The sequence below is a fragment of the Mesoplodon mirus genome (assembly GCF_964341445.2).
Source record: "Mesoplodon mirus genome assembly, chromosome: 6".
NCBI classification, from domain to species: Eukaryota; Metazoa; Chordata; class Mammalia; order Artiodactyla; family Ziphiidae; genus Mesoplodon; species Mesoplodon mirus.
In genome coordinates this window covers 89,600,708-89,618,138 of record NC_138982.1, presented here as the reverse complement: position 1 = coordinate 89,618,138, position 17,431 = coordinate 89,600,708, and the positions used below count along the sequence as shown (strand labels likewise).

General features: G+C 39.9%; 1 protein-coding gene across 3 annotated transcripts in view; it reads left to right on the top strand.

The window, feature by feature from the left end:
• The first annotated feature begins 3,923 nt into the window (after nt 1-3,923).
• The window catches only part of NECTIN3 (nectin cell adhesion molecule 3), a 144,791-nt gene continuing 131,283 nt past the window's right edge, over nt 3,924-17,431 (top strand). For 2 of the 3 annotated variants that reach the window (XM_082626000.1, XM_082625999.1), the window contains exon 1: nt 3,924-4,087. In XM_082626000.1, coding sequence (XP_082482126.1) covers nt 3,928-4,087 — 160 coding nt within the window. In that variant the 5' untranslated portion in view covers nt 3,924-3,927. The remainder of the gene's footprint in view (nt 4,088-17,431) is intronic. The other variant, XM_082626001.1, reaches the window with a different exon arrangement.

Sequence of the window (17,431 nt, the reverse complement as noted above, 5' to 3'; positions counted from 1 at the left end):
AAAGTAAATAGGTCCCTGCCCATCTTTGGGGAACTTTCCTTCTAGTGAAGGGAAAACAGACAATATATAAAGATATAATGTGTCACATGGTGAGTGCAGTGGAGATAATAAAGCAAGTTGTGTGTGGGGGAAATAGGGATTGGAGATGGGGGCAGCTCTTTCATATGGGGTGGTCATAGATGATCTCAATGATAGAATGCAATTTGAGCAAAGACCCAAAGGAAATAAGAGGGAGAAAGCAGTATGAATATATGGGGGAAGATCTTTTCAGTAGGAAATAGGTGTATTTGATAAAAGTGGGTGGACTTTTTTGTGGGTTTGCAGTTTGTTTTTAACTATTTGCATAGTTCTGCTATAAAAGACTGTGATTCTAGCTGGGTAACATCAACTTACTGTCAAATATAGTGCCAATTCAAACATTCCACAAAGCATTGCTCATCTCTTCCACTGAGGGAAAAGCTATACTTCTTCACGTAGCAGGTTATAAAAAAAATTGCTGATGGTAAAAGAACTAGCTGAAGTATATACATAATAGCCCACCTCTACTAAAAAATACTTCTTTTAGAGTCAGCTATGAAATTCTAATAGCCTCAAACCTTTAATTTGGATTATTTGAGTAAATGTAAAATGCCCAAAACTGAACATAATTATGTCTTTTTTGAGATGTCGATCTTCATTTTTTAGTTAAGAGTTAATGAACCTCAATAATTGGCCAACAGTCTTTAAGGCAGAAAGTGGGATGGACACCATCAGTACTTTTAACCCAAAACAATGAAATCACTGTTGGCATTAGGATTATGTTGCTTTTTGTTCAGATATTTTTTTTTCTTGGAAAATACATGCATACTTTGGGTTCAATGGTGCCAGAAATATTAATGTTAGCTATGATTAAGTTTCCTTCAACCAATCTGTCACTCAAACAATAAAGGTGAACTTATCTGTAAAGTCAGACGCCTGAAATGGTATAACCCAGTTATACTCTCATGTTAAAGCCTTTTTAAAAAACAACAGTGATTCTGGCCCTTGAAAAAAGTGAGTTGTACCACGTAATATAAAATCTTTTTCTGTAGCTAGTAATAATTTCCTACAGGAAAGCCTGAGGTGGGTATGTCTTGAGGAGAATGTAATTTGAGACTAGACACTTAGAAAGTAGAAGTTTGAGTTAATTCAGTCAACTTGTTTTTAACTTTTTAAAAGGAATCTTGAGAGGTCAGTGGTGTCTACTGGAAGGCAAGAACTTGGTTCTGGCGGGGAGACCACCACACATGGCTTGTAGTGTTTGCACTTAACTTCTGTACCTAGGTTCCTCTGGCTGTCAAGTAGGGATAAATAGTAATTTCCTGCTTTGACTTCTCTGGCTGAAGATGATATATTAACACAAATTATTATTATTATTAAAACATAATGCATGCATGCACGTAAAACACCAGCGTGGTGTTCTTTTCATGCTTATATAACATGTATAAATACTGCTCTTCCATGCACTCTTCACTTTAGGTCAGAGGAGAATAGCATGCCACTAATCCAATTCTCAAAATATGGAGGAAATATATTCTTTAAAGCTCCATATCATCCTTTTGAGAAGCACTAAACCTGCTAATCCCTCATGGTCTTTGTAGCAATTGCATGATGGCCCCCACATTAAGCCTTTGGCACCTTTTCAAATGTTGGCTAAATTACTTTTTTCCTGGAGACTAGAACCATCAGGGAAAGGCTAGGGTAATGAAATTTGCTAGGGACATTAAAATTTTGGTTGTTTAACATTTAACCGGGTATCAACACAACGTGTTAAAGTGCTATCTAAACAGATAATTATCTACTCGCTGTGCAGTGGGCTCTGTCTAAATTTAACTGTGAAATTAGGTTTAGGGAATGCGAAAATAGGAAAAGAAATTTTCTCAAGGGAAACGGTGGTGTCAGCACAGCTGAGGAATGTCACAATAGCTACATTTCGTCAATTATGATCGTCATCAGGGCATCTCTCGGAGGACAAGGTTTCTTCATAAGTGCATCCTGAGACTAGGTGATGGAAAGGAGTGGTTGCAGGAGACAGGCTTACAGGGGACGACAGAGGCAACAGGCATAGACTGCGAGAGAGAAAAGGGGTGGAGGAAAAGAGGTATTTAAATCCAGCGCTGGAAGAGAGGTTGGGAGGCGGAAATCAAGAAAGAAAAAAGAGCGGCGGGCAGTGGGTAGAACTGTGTGTAGCCTTGGAGATGAGTAAAACACTGTAAGTCAGTGGGTGGAGGTCGGGGAGACCCTAGTGACTGAAGGGGGAAGACAGCGTGATCTTGGTAGCAGACAAGCATTAGTTTAGCTGCGACAGGCGGCTAAATCCTTGTTTGACTTTCTTCCTATTGGAGCACATTTGTGGCTCTCTGGAGGCGACGGCAGGACCAACATAAAATTAATGGTGTCAGGACTGAGAACCTGTGTCCTCTGCCTCTAGCCCCCCTCAGGACAGTCGCAACTGTCCACCACCCCCAAAACCTCCGATGGCTGTGGTTCCAAGGTTAAGCCACCAGGGTTGTGCGTGGCGGGCAAATAAATAAAGAGGTCAAGGCGAGCAGCTGCCGGAGTGAAGGAGGGTCGTGGTGGATCACGGACGCTCCTCTCACGGGCACGTGTTTAGCACTTCCCGAGGTCGCTTTCCCGCGATCAGTTCATAGGAAAACAGGCAGTGAAAATAAAATTACACGTGCGAACATGCAAATGAAACAAAACCAAAAGGAAAACACCACGGCACTACAGGCGCTCCGATCGGGGAAATCCAGGCCTCCTGTTGCCAGTCGCCGGGGGAGGACAGCGGACAGCCTGGCGGTCAAAGAAGCGAGAGAGAGAAAAGCAAACCTTCTGGGGCCCCTCTCCTTTCCCGGCTCCGTTGACCCTTTCACCAAACTGCCCACCCAGAGAAAAGGGCAAGAAAAACGCCTGTGCAAACGTGCCTCGGCGGACTGGGGTGGGGGGGAAGTGGGGCTGGGAAGAAAGGAGGGATTCGGAGAGCTCAGCTGTCCCGGGAAGCAGGAAGGAGGAGAAAGTCTCTCCTTTCAGCCCTCGGCGAGGAGGGAGATGACTAGTCCGGCACACTATGTCCAGCTTCCCAGATAGGAACCTTTCGCATGGGCAACGGAAAGGCAGCCCCATCGTGCCTTCCCCTCCCCCGCCTCTCGTCCGGTCCCCGCCAGAGGGAGAGCGCCGCTCCAGGGAGCCTAGCTGCGAGCTGCACTGTCCCACCGCCCTCCGCCTCGGTCTAAGCAGGGGCCGCGGTGGACCAGCAAGGGGCGGAGTGGGCGAGACCATTGGAAACGCTGGGAAGGGGGACGAGGCAGGAACGCGAGGGGCGGGGCCTACTAACCTATTCCAGATTTTCCGGTCCTCTTTAAAGCCCTGCTTTCGGAGAAACCCCGTTATCAAAGAGGAGAAAAGAGATTTTTGGTTTTTTTCTGAAAGGGGAGGGGCGTGTGTAGGAGGACGGGATGGGAGGAGTCGGGCTTGCACTCCCGGATCAGACGGGAGCGCGAGTTGCGCGGGCGAGTCCCTGCGCTCTGAGGGTCGGCTTCCTCTCCCCCTCCCGTGCGGGCGGGGTGGTGCGTTCCGAGTTCCCAGGAGTTCGAGGCAGGCGGGTGCCGGGGGGGGGGGGGAGGGGAGTGGCGGCGGTGGTGGTGGTGGCGGCGGCGGCAGCGGCTGCGGGCGGCTCCCGCCTTAGCCTCTGCAGTGGCGTCGGCGACGGCGGAGTTGAAGCAGCCGCGAGTGCTCCGCCGAGTGTCAGCCGGCGGCGACGGCTCAAGAACTGGGAGTTAGGGACGCGCGCACCGGACCTTCCGCCGCCGCCGCCGCCGCGCCTGCCGCCGCCGCCCACAGCCTGAGGCTCCGGGGCCCGGGGAGCCGGGGGGCCGGAGAGCGAGCTGGCCGGGGGGAGGGTGGGGGATGGCGCGGACCCTGGGGCCGGCTCCGCTGTGTCCCGGAGGCGGCAAAGCTCAACTTTCCTCCGCTTCTCCCCCCGGGGCCGGGCTCCTGCTGCCGCCCCCGACGCCACCGCCGCTGCTGCTGCTGCTCTTCCCGCTGCTGCTCTTCTCCCGGCTCTGTGGTAGGTGAACCTCGGCGGCCGGTGCGGGCTGAGGGAGGCGCGACCGAGGGTCCCGGGGCCGCGGCCGGGCCGGCGTGGGCCGCTCTCCCGGGCGGGAAGCGGTTGTGTTCGGCGGTTGGCTGCGCGAGCGGGTGCCGCGGACTTTGGCTGGAAACTTTTCGCCGCGCCTGGGGCGAGGCCGGGGAAGGGCCGGGGCCGGCGAGTGCGGCGCCGGCCGCCCGCTCTCCTCTCCCGCGGCCGCGCCGCTCCCCACGCTGCGGGCTGGGGTTCGGCGACGGCGCTTTCCGCCCGGACGCTGAGTGCTTCGTGCGCGTGGCTCCTCCGTGTTTGCTCCGGGGACCGTTACTTCCTCGCCTATTCGCGGAGGAAGCCGAGAGCGCGGACTTCTGTGCTGGGGCTAAGGTGACGGGATGCACGTTTGCCGCCTCCTTTTTTCCCGGGTGAAACTTGAGCTGTGAGCCAGGATACCTTTAGGGACCAGAGCTCGACGGAATGAAGCCTTCGGGTTCCCACACCTCATCGCCTTCCACCCTGGAGAAGCACCATGTTAGCCCACCCTGCAGCATCCCCTACAGTTTTCTTCGGTCCTCCGGCCCCTTTCTGCCCTGGCAGCCTCTGGATCGCTTTGCACTGAGTCCGTCGCTGCCTTCCAGTTTGTGGGACGTCTGTCTCACTGTCTGTGTTTATTTTAGCAAACCCTTTTTGTCCTCAGGACTTCGATGTATGTGTAAAATACCTGATTGCACTGACCGTGCCCCAGCTGTTCTGATCAAAACAAGCCCCACGCCTCTTCCCTTTCTTCCCACGTTGTCTTATAGTTTTGTCATATTTGGGAGGTAGTCTCTTTGTAAGTTCACTTCCTAGGTATCAGAGACTAGAAGCCTACTTGTTAAGAATAGCTTTAAAAAAACAAAAAAAGAAAGATCTCCGTTTCATGCAAGAGAGGTGGACTTAAGTGATCCTTAATGGAAGGCGGCGTTGTGGGAAAGTAAGGCCACCGGTCTTTGGGGACTAGCTCTGTCTTTTGGTAATACCGGAACACTGCAGGACGTTATTCATTCGATGACTCTTACTTGGCGAGGAAAGTGCAGAAGCAAAACTTAGGCTTGCTCAAAGCTTGTTTTACCTGAGACATTTTTACTGGTACATAACTCTGCGTTGGATCTCAGTGTTTAATGAAATCTTAAATGAAACCAGGAGTTTTACCAGTATTTACTACAAGGAGAGATGTGTGCGGATTTATTGGATGGTGTGATTTAGAAGAAAGAGAATCCTGTACCCCCGTACCGTGTAGGTGTGTCAGGGTAGCTGGTTATGAGGGAGGCAAAATTTTCAAAAGATTTGAGTGCCTCTTACAGGCTGAGAATTTCCACTACCAAATCACCGTCACGTTTCAAGCACTCTAATGACACGTTCTGATTTACAGAGTATAGTATGATAAATGGCATGTTAACTAATCTACATTGTTTCTGTAGTCCCACTTCCCAGATGTTTGGTTCCACTACACAAGTCTTAATGCTGGTACCGCTTTAGATTGATGCGAGATTCTAGATTGAATTTGTGTACTGTTCTTTTCCATTCAGGAGGGTTGTGGATTACAGTTAGGTGGGAAGAAAGTGGGAGCAGATGTTAACAGTTTACTGTTCTGACTTAGATTGTGTTAAGGACTGAGAGAATATTTGTATCTCTAGTAAAGTTTTATCTAGCTAGACAAAGCCCCATAGAAGACTGAAACAAGGTAATATGTACAGTTAATACAAAGAAATTGAACCTGGGTAATAATTTCATAGTGAATATGCAAGTGAAGTGTTGATTACTTTTTGAAGGAACACATTGGTTTTCACATGGAAGAAGAAAAGACTTAAAAAAAATCTCTTTAATAATATGCTGTTGGGATTTGATATTTTAGAGTCGTAAAAATTCAAGTAGTATAGGCAAATGGACTGTGATTTAGAGAGGTGTAAATTAAAGTTTTTAGAGTCAACTCAGCTTGTAGTTGTAGAGACAGACACTAGTTTTGTGTCACTGTGCACTGCTCATTTAAAGAGCTTCCTTTTTTTTGGCTTATAGTGTTATAACACCCTAATTTGTGAACCCTTATGACAAGTTTTTAATATCAACCTGTATTTTAGAATTCAGTCTTTGAATATGGCACAGTTGTCCTGATTTATGGATACTTAGTAAGTATGGAAACGGAATTTTCTTGTAACCTGTTCGTTGGTCTGATATTCATAGTACTACTTAACAAGGTTTGGCACGTACTGATGTTTGAGTTGTTTACTTATTTATTTATTAAAAAAATTTTATTGAGGTATGGTTGATTTACAGTGTTGTGGGAGTTGTTAGTCTTAGAGTTGAGAAGATTTTTAGGCTTTAAAGAGATGACTATATGATTTGTTAATCAGAATGCTTTACTTATTTTTTTTATGACATACAGATTTATTATTATTATTTTTTTTGCTGCTGATATTTTTGATATTATGCTTACATTTAGCATGGCCTTAACTATGCTACACTTCTGCAATATCATCTATTAGCACAAGATAATTTTTATGTCATGTTAATTTTACTGCTGTAAAAACCCTCACAGTCAAACTGGTAGACATGATATTCTGTAAGCTATAAAAAATTAATCAGGTTTGCTGTTTTGAGGGTGAACGTTATCTGTCTTATTTGAAGAACTGAAATTTTAAAATGAGAATTTTACAGGTTAACCAACTGTCAGGGTTGGTTGGTTTTTTGTTTTTTTGTGTTTTTTTTAAAGCCTAAGAAAGTCCTAGGTGTAAAGGTCAAGAGGACTAGATTTTTCAACACTATCTGACTTGATATAAACCTCATTTATTTAATTATGGAAGTCCATATTTCTTTATAATGGCAATAATCAGTTCATAGGTGATCAGATTTATCTTACTTTCCCTTCCAACATTTTTTCTTGAGGAGTAGAGAATATTAGGATACGGTATTGATGAAAGAGAAGGTAGACTATTTGACCTAAGTTCCAACTTTTTCCATTTTCAACAGGGTTATATCTTAAATGGATATTTAGAAGGTGATGGAAAAAAGATCTAATATGATGATTGAACATTGAACAGCACTTTCAGAACTTCCTATATTCATGGTGCTTGATAGGAACTTGAGGACATAAAACATGAATAAGGCAGAGTCCTGGCTTCAGGGAGCTTCCAGCAGTATGATAGACATAATGTAAACAGATGGATAGGACAGCTCAGTATTTATGATAGAGATCTGCATGAGGTGTACTGTGGGTTACCCAGAAGAAGGATACCTAACCCATTAGGTAGAGATATTAGTGTAAACTGAGAAAAAAAATTACTTAAAAAAAATGAGTTGAGTTAGATTTTTGTATTGAGATTAGACATTGTGGTAGGTGGAATAAGTTTGCTCTCTCTCTGCAGTTTATGATTTAGATGCTAAATAAACAGTTTGATTCTGAAAAATGACTGCCACTTACTAGCTGTGTGAATTGTTGGCAAGTTATTTAACCTCAATAACCTTAAGGTTTCTCGTCTTTTCAAAAAAAGGGTAATATCAGTTTGCCTATAGAGTTCTTGTCCTCTTGCCTGTAGAGGATTAAATGAAAGAATAAAATAAAACACTTAGAATGCATGGAATGTACATTGAAATTTTAGCATTTGTTTTATTGCACATTATAAACCAACCAACCTAATATTTGTCATTCTTAAATTCTACCCTGATGACTTGAATAATTGAGTTTTCAAGTTGATTGACTTGCTGTATTTGTACTTTATGTCTTTCAATGTATAGCCTAGTCAGTGATCTTCAAATATTTGTTAAATTTACCAAATTTATTTTGGTAATAAATTATTATTATTACCCGTACTCGGGTAAATAATCAGATGACCAACTTTCAGAATGTTAGGATATAGTGAAATTAACTCAATGGTGTAGTTGTATGGAACCTAGTTGAATCGTCCCTTAATGATGTAGAATGCATTTGAGGACTGGGCCGTTCTATACGATAACACAGAATGTTAGTGGTTATACTGAAAAATGTGGAGTTGAAGAGGGAGTTATGATTTCACTTCTACCTTATCAAGTTACTGGTAGTTTCAGGTTGGAGCCTGTAATACATATTGCCCATATAAATCTTTCTGCATCCAAAACAGATGTAATTGGAAAGTGAACCAAATTTAAAAGGAAGCAAAAAAGACCAAATTTTCCTTTTTGCATTTAGCTACAGAATCAGAAATAGGAATTGGAAAAAGCTGATCAATTATATATTTGTGGGTATGTGTGTATTTACCATTTTACCTTGTTTATGTCACTTATGCTTATATATTTAGTGATTTCAGCAACTGATGCATATTTTGCATCTGTATAGTTAAGGAATAGAATTTACGGCTTCTTGCCTATTGTTTGAAAATTGTTGAAGAGAAGCTGGCTGTGATACCCTTGTTAAAAAATAGTGTTTTGGCATTCTGTAATTTACCCCTTAAAAAATTAGTGAGTTAATAATATATTGCTATAGTATATTCTGTAATCTATTAAAGTCCTCATAAAATTGACAATACTGGCTGTATGGTTTGTGAAAGATGTGGCATTTGATTAATAATGGCTATTAATGTGTAAATGTAGGATAAAATCAAATAACCTTTAAGTAAGTAATGGAATTATTTTGTGTGCCAGGAACTCAGATCTAAAATTCTAAGCACCATTAATGTCATACTTTTGATTACCTTTTATATTTTTATCTAAAATTGTCTTGCACCCATATGCTTTCCGAAACTTATGATTTTTCTGTAAGGCTCTGACATAGTTTAATTATTTACATAAATAAAATTTGTTGTGTATTTAAAATTTTAGTGAGGGCTGCCCCCTATAAGTCTAGATACAGCCATATTTCAGGTACTATAGTTGTTTTGGAAATGATATTGTATTGCATACTTATATTATGACTTTTACATGTTCTCTTTAATATAACATCCAAGGAGGTTATTTTTCTTGTAACCCTATTAATTGCCCAACATTCATTCTGCTAATTAAGATCAGTAGGAAGGAAGTATCTTGTAGCGTTGTGAGTAGATTATAAACTGGAATTTGAGGCATGTGTAAAAACATACCAGCTCATAACTGATTTAAATGACTAAGAGTTGATAGTATGCTTTTCAGCGTTTCTGACGATTATTTTGTAGGTGTGAGATAGTAAATTATACATGTGACTCTATAGATAGGAAAGGTTGTAATAGTTTTTTCTTTTTTCTTTAACTTTACTTGGTTTCTTTTAACTTTAATAGTTAAAAAAAAAAAAGAAAGGGATTTCCCTGGCGGTCCCCTGGTGGTTAAGACTCTGAGCTCCCAGTGCAGGGGGCATAGTTGCAATCCCTGGTGGGGGAGCTAAGATCCTGCATGCCACAGGGTGCTGCCAAAAAAAAAAAAAAAGTAAAAAAAAAAAATCAAACTTGCTCTTTTAGATAGGTTGGCTATTGTACCAGTAGAGGCTCTTTACTTTAAGCTCTGAGGTTTCTTCAGAAGAAGTAAAATTTTTAAAAGGAGGGTGTCTTTAAATCACTATTCTCAGCTAGCCAAGGTCAGCAAATGTAGGGTATGTGGATAGGTTCAGATCCTAGTTTCTAGGAAATCTTTTTCAAAAGAACATTCCAGGCCCCACTATGGACTTACTGGATCAACATTTTTTGCAAGAGCTTTGGGGAGTGGAGCCTGATGATTGGGGCATTTGTATTTTAAGTGACATCTTCAGATGATTGTTTCTTCCCTGGATGGGTGCTATTTTTACAGCATTTTTGTATATGATTTGACCAGATGTAGTCATTATTTTGTTCACTGTTGTACCCTCATGTGCTAGGCATGTAGTGGGCACTCAAATTTCTTTATTTCAAGAGCTTAATAGAAAAATAAAATTTAGTCTATACCAGCACTGTCCAATAGAAGTAATGTGAACTATGTACATAATTTTAAGTTATGGTGCCACATTAAAAAAGTAATAAAAGAAACAGGTGAAATTAATCTTAATATACTTTATTTAACACAATATAACCAAAATGTTATCATTTTAGCATGCAGTTGATATTAAAGAATTGAGGTATTTTACCTTTTTTATTTTTGTAGGAAGTCTTTGAAATCTGATGTGTTTTACACTTACAGATTGTTGTTTGGATAAGCTATATTTCATGTGCTCAGTAGTCAGATATGGCTGGTGGCTAACATATTGGACAGTGCAGGTCTAAACTATTTGTGGACTCCAAAGTAGGTTATGTCCTTCTCTAGCTCTTACTCATAAGGCCTAAAATGTTATTACTTTTCCTACCTACTCAAATTCTGAAGCGCCCAGTTTAAAATTAATTTTCTCTGTGAAGCCTTGCCTTACCACTTCTTTCATACAGTGGGCTTTTCTTTGTAAAGTAGTTACTCTTTTTATTCATTATCTAGTAATTTAATTGTAAGTTGTTTTGTGGTGTATGCTCTTTGCAGTAAAAACCTTGCCTCAGGCTTCACTGTATGTCATCAGCATGTATCACAGAATAAACACAAGTTATTTTGTAAACTATATAGGTTTTAACATGTCAGGGAGGAAGAAATTTTTCTCTACCCTTCTAGGTTCTTCTGGCTGGTCTAAGAGTTACATTGACGTGAGACAGATTAACAGGAGAAAATCAGACAAAAGTTTAAGGGCATGTATACATGGAAGAGACCCAGGAAAACTGCCAGAAACCTTCACCTTAAATACCAACTTCCGCTAAAGACAAAAGAGGGTACTGGGGGTGGCGATTTGGGACTTCAAAGGGGAGAAAGGCAATTCACATGAAGATGGAAAAGCAAATGTTTGGTAAACAAATTTTTGCTGGGCCTTGTAGAGACTATGGGACACAGAGTGGACTCTCATCTCTAGGCCCTGCTGAGTTTCCCCACCACACTTAGCCTGTACTTTTTGCAGATATCTCTAGTGATAGCTCAATTCCAGGAATAGGCCCACTATCTAAATTTTTTTAAGCAGTTAGGGGGAAGGTCAAAGTTTCTTCCTGAGTCTTTTGGGCCTTGATTGTTTTCAGCTCAAAATAATCGTGTGCCAAAGAGACGTTGTGGGGTGGTAAGTTTTGCTCCCAAACATTTGCTTTTTTTTCCCGTTAATAACTTTAAGGAATTGACCAAATTTGCTATACAACAAAATGGTATCAAGAGAATACTCGGTTTATGATTTCATCTTCCATGTTGAAATAAAATAATAATGCAGAATAATAGCTGTAATAAATAACAAAAACTTTTCTGGATTTGACTTCATTTCCTATCTGATGCTAGCTATCTTTCAAATCCTTAGTCCCTCGAGCAAATTCTGTTCATTTTTTCATGCTTTTAAGTTTAGAGCAATGTTTGCCGAAGTGTTTAATAGAACACTAGTCTCAGAAGATATGTTTTTGGAAGAAAGAACTGTGGTTGAATACATTTGGGAATGGGAAAAACTAACCATGTGACCCCCTCCCTCATGGAAAGTAACTATGTACATTAGTTTATTAATGGTTTAAGAAATTCTTTAGTAAAATATTCTTTTTTGCAGTGTAATTAAACAACCTGTTTTGTTGCAGAAGCTTTGTTGTACAAAACACGCTATAGGAAATACATCCTTAGAGAGCTTCGCGTATTTGATATTATGTTGACGTTGTTTCTATCCGTACCTTCCAAGATAGGGGAGGAATGAGTATATATATATATATATACATATATATATGATTCATTTATTTAATAAACTAGAAAAGGTTGATAGGCTTTAAAGACGTTACTTGGTGAGAAAGTTCTCTGTTGGCTTTTCTTTTTTCCAGAAATTCTTTTTGCTTTCTTTATCTCTGTCTCTTTATTCCCCGTTGTGTTACCCATTTTGAATCTGAGGTATTTGCGAAATTGACCTAGGAGGAATACAATTCTTCCTCTTTGGTATGGCAAAATTAGCAGTGTATTATTTACCCCAGGATATATGTAGTTTAAGCAGCTTCTGTGGGATATACCTCACTTTATGTATAACACATCACACTCTGGGTCTGAGTTTTAGGAATAGAGTGGGTTTATTTAAGATAGCTATTCTCTTTTGTAATGGAAGTGTACCAGTGCTGTTATTGGGAAGGACATGAAAAAATCAAGAGGCAGATATAAAAACAGGTGTACACAGCTAGGACTTCAACTTAGCGTTTGAGAACATTATACATAATTAAGAGCGTGCTGGACTCTTCTAATGGCTTCATTTCAGAGGAGATACAAAAGTATTAATGAAATATAAGTGTTAGTACTGGGAAACTGTGGTAAGATGAATTTCATATAGTGACTCTTTCTATGAGTTATCCATGATAGACATGATTGTTATTGCTAAAATATCTGAGGCCATGGGTTTTGAAACTTATTAATATGATATCTAATTTAGTCATAGCTACTGTGGGGTAGATTAAGATTTCATTTCACAAGTGTCCTTGTTGTTATGAACTCCAAACTCCCTTCTAATTTGATTTAGATTAGAGCTAATCATTCATGGTTATAAGTTCAATTTAATGTCAGACAATAGTCTATCTTGTGTTTAAATCTGCTTAGTGATACCCTGGTTCCTTTATTTTAAATGCACAATTTTAAAAAAGCCTCTCTATTTATTTATTTTTTACTGAAGAGATTCAGATGGGAGAAGGTAGATAGCTAACAGTTCTATCCTTCTCATTGAGGGCACAGGGCTAAAACGTTATAGCATTTTTCACTAAACCATGAGTCTGCATATATTAATTGCTGTAGCAGCTACTGTAAATCTAAATCTCTGATTTCTGCTTGTTAAACTTAAAGGAGGTAAAACATTACCACCAACAAAAACTTTGAGGAACTTATGCAAATAATGCAGATGTATTGAACATCAACTTTTATAGTAGCTTCCTTATTCCTATAAGCAATTCTGAGGTTATAAATACATGATTATTTTGATGACATAGTTTCATTTGCCTAGTCCACATTAAAGCCAGAGTGAACTTTAATTTTGAAATAACAGTAAGAAACTCTTCTTAAATTGTTACCTTCTGTTTGTTGTACACTAGTACAGTGTCAAAGATTCGTTATTTTTCTTTTAAAGCTGGTATAGCCTTTTCAGTTGAGTGACAAAAAGAAGGTATATCAGGGCTAGAATTAGTAATACTAATGAAAACATCTCTCCTAGCAAGAAATAAGACTGTTTAGACTGTTGACACTCTTTTCTGTATTTAAGATAGATTATTTTTACATTTTTCGGTGAAAAACATTGTCGACTTTTATTTAAAGATTTTTAAAAGAGTTAGCAATTATGGTGGCTATTTTGAAACCATGCATTGTTTATCAAACTTATTTCCCATATGTGTATAAAAGAATCTGGGCTTTCATATATTTTTGTTATGTTTATAACTGATAGTGAAAATGTTTAAATATATAAGTAGCTGGTGAAACTTTTATACAACATGTTAAAAAGTCTCTTGTAAAAGCTTTAACGCTAACAGCATCTGTTAAAATATAAAAACAAATCTGAAGTTCCCTAAGAAAAATACATTATTTTTCTTTGAGGATACTACTGTTGCTTTGCTGCCCTCTACAGTCATCTAAAATAGTCACTCAACTTTTCTCACATGAAATGATTAAAATACTTCCTTGACTTGTGTGCTCTAAATTTCAAGAGTGGGTTGAATAATATTTACTGTCAAAATATGACAGCGTTTTAATTAGTCACAACAGTTGAGCTATACCTGTAATGCAAAAAATAAAAGGTTTACAGATTGAAGCAGGGGTTGGATTGGGGACTATTGCACATCGATCAGGGAACAGATGATAGAGCACCAACAAAGTGATGGGTAGTATAGAGGATATCACAGTGGAATAAGATGTGATGGCTGCTCCCAAGCTTATAAATCCATTTGTAAGACTAACTGCATGTTAGATATCTGTAATAACATACCAAGTAGTATGATACAGCCTAAGAAGATCAGTAAGGCTTGGAATAGTCAGGGAATGCTAATTAGAGGAACTGAAACTTTTGAGCTATATCTTCAAGAATGATTCGAGTTCAGACAGGTAAAACAGGGTTATTTCAAACAGGGGAGAGACTATTTATTAAAACATAAAGCATCTGTTACAGAGAAAGGGCTATGCTAGGACCCTTGGGGTCTTTGCCCTTAAGAAATGTAAAATTTAATTGTTAGCAGATTTGGAATTAGAAAATGGTGTGTGTGTGTGTGTGTGTGTGTGTGTGTGTGTGTGTGTGTCTATTTTATACTCAGTTACTTAAGCTTTCTGCCTGTTTCAGTCCTTATACACTTAGCTAAATAATAGCTCCTTTATCGAGTTGCTTTGAAAATTAAATCCTTATTAAATTGCAGTAAAGTGCTTTACAAATACAGCTATCCATAACACAAGGGAAAATGAATTGTCTCATGTTAGATATATAAAGTGTTGTGAGATTGCAGAAGAAGGAGCAGTTTAACTGGGAATGGAGGAAGACTTAATAGAAGACCTAATTTTCTAGCTGAACCTTGAAGGAAGAGTTTTCCATTTCTGAGGGAAGTCAGTGGAAAAGAGAGCATTCCAGGCTGAAAAGATCACTGGACTGAGGACTCTGCAGGAGGAATTAATGTTTCCATGTGGTTCAAGTATGAGCTTTACGGAGGGAAGTCATAGATTTTAAATACTATGCTGATGCTGAGGAGATTAGACTTTGTGTGGGAGGCAGTGAGGAGCTTTTGAAGGCAGGTAACTATTGTCTGTCAGTGATTTGAGCATATTTTATAGCAAGGTAAAAGATATATGGGAGATATGAGAGATATGAGAGACAAGTGAAAGGGAAAACCATTGCTGTTGTCCATAGTGTCCGTAGTGTTGTCCATCCAAACATGGTGTTTGGATATCATAGGTGAGGAGAGAAGAGTTGGATATGAACTTATGTTTCTCTCTTGAATGACTAGAAAAGGATAGTAGAAGGATTGATTAATCAATCTGGTAACTTTTTGGAGGCATTTTAATTGTGCCTCTGGGGCATATTTTAGAGCTGTAGTTGGAAATTTGTTATGAGACGGTAGTGGGGGAGGACGTGGAATTGGGAATTATCAGGATCGAAGTATTTGGATTATATGAGCTGCTTAAAGGAGAGAGGAGGCAGAGGGGGAGAAGAGAAGAGAGGAAGGAAGGGGAAGTAGGGAGGGGACTGGAAAAAATCTTAAATGTTGAGGTACTTTGGGGACTACCCTGGTAGTCGAGTGGTTGAGACTCTGCGCTCCCAATGCAGGGGGCCAGGGTTCGATCCCTGGTCAGGGAACTAGATTCCACACGCCACAACTAAGAGCCCGCATGCTGCAACTAAAAAAGATCCTGCGTGCTGCAGCTAAGACCTGGCGCAGCCAAACAAATAAATATTTAAAAAAAAAAAGGTTGAGATATTTTGATTAAATAAGAGGGAGGGAGGGAGGGGAGAAATAATCTGGGAACAAATTCTTACTTGATAAATAGACCAATACATTTAGTAGTTAAGAGAAGTGCATTGATGACTTAGTAATTTAGAACAAGTAGTTAGTAAAAGGGTCAAATCCCAAAAAATTAACTAATGAGGGGATAGTGAAGAAGTAGTAGGGTAGGGCCTGCTCTTGGGAAAGAGGAACATGAGCAAATAATTTGAGGGGGAAGAACAATGTATCAGTTATTGTGGGCTGAATGTGTTGTCCCAATATTCCTATGTTAGAGCCCTAACTCCCAATCTGGTGGTGTTAGAAAGGGTTCTTTGGCAGGTGAAGGTTTAGATGAGGTCATGAGGTTAGAGCCCCCATGATGGGATTGGTGCCCTTATAAGAAGAGAAAGACACCAGAGCTTCCTTCTTCCACCATTTTGAGGATACAGCAAGAAGGTAGCCATCTGCAAGCCAGGAAGAGAGTTCTCACCAGAACCCAAAGCATGCTAACACCCTGATCTCGGACTTCCTATCGTCCAGAATTGTGAGAAATAAATGTTTGTTGTTTAAACCAGCCAGTCTGTGGTATTTTGTTATAGCAGCGTGAGCTCAGACATCAGTGAAGGTTCTTAATTACGAACACTTCAAACTTAACTTTGATTAAAATAAAATTTACTGAAGGATATTGAGTGGTTCAGGTATGGAAATGAAGAACCAAAGGAGGCTAGGCATCTAGAAACATATCCAGAACCATAGCCAAGATAATGTCTAGGGGCAGTCTGTCAAGGTCATTGCTTTCTGCCCCTTGAAACACTGGACATTGTAGCTTTGCCTATTATACTGACATTGCTGCTCTTAGAAACTAGATATGATTATTGCCATAGCCCAAGAGTATATATTTTCCATGGGTGTCCACTACAGAAAGTTGAAGAAAAGCTTTTTAATTTTTATGATGAGACTTCTCTGTCTTTGGGAGGGGGATGGGAAAAGAACATTGATATGGCAAGGTCCAGGAACAGAAAGTAAGTGGAAACATTAAAAACACAGATGAGAGAGGCTAATCTTAGAAATGGTGAGGGGCTCTTCTTTCTACTAGGCAGAGAAAAAGAAAATGATAGGTGAAAATACAGAGAGATTTCCAGGTGTAAGAGGGAAGTTCTGGAGAGGATTTCATCTTTATTGATTTACGTGATAAATTTTGAGAGTGCAGGGTGATGTTGGGACTTAGTAGTAGAAGCTGTGGGCAGAAATGGAATAAGGCATCAATTAAGAATGAATAAAATGAAGTTAGAAGTCAATTGTTATTACTAAGGAAGAGAGAAGGATTTGTGATTAGAAAGTAATGGGAGAGGGGCTTCTGGAGTGCTGGTAAAGATTTATTTCTTGACCAGGGTGATGGTTTTGTGGATGTGCTTACTTTGTAATAGTTCTTACGACTACATACTTACCACCTGTACTTTTCTGTTTGTGTGTGTATGTATATATACTTTGTTGAGTCTTTTGGATTTTCCATCTATATAGTCATGCAATCTATGCATAATTAAAGCCTTATTTCTCTCCAATCCTTATACTTTTTTTTTTTCCTTTTCCTTTGCTTATTGCACTGGTTAGGACCTCCACTACTGGTGTTGAATTAAAGTGGTGACCGCAGGCATCGTTGTCTCATTCCTTATCTCAGAGGTAAAAAAGTGTTCAACATTTCAAAATTAAGTATGATGTTTGCTGTAGTTTTTTTTTAATAAAACTTTTTTTTATCAGATTAGGAAAGTTTCTATTCCTAGTTTGCTTAAGAATTTTTATCATGAATGGAGTTTAATTTTATCAAGTGTTTTATCTTAATTTTGAGATGATCATATACTTTTTTAAATAATGTGAATTACATTAAAAAATGTTAAGCCATCTTTGTGTTTCTGGAATAATACCA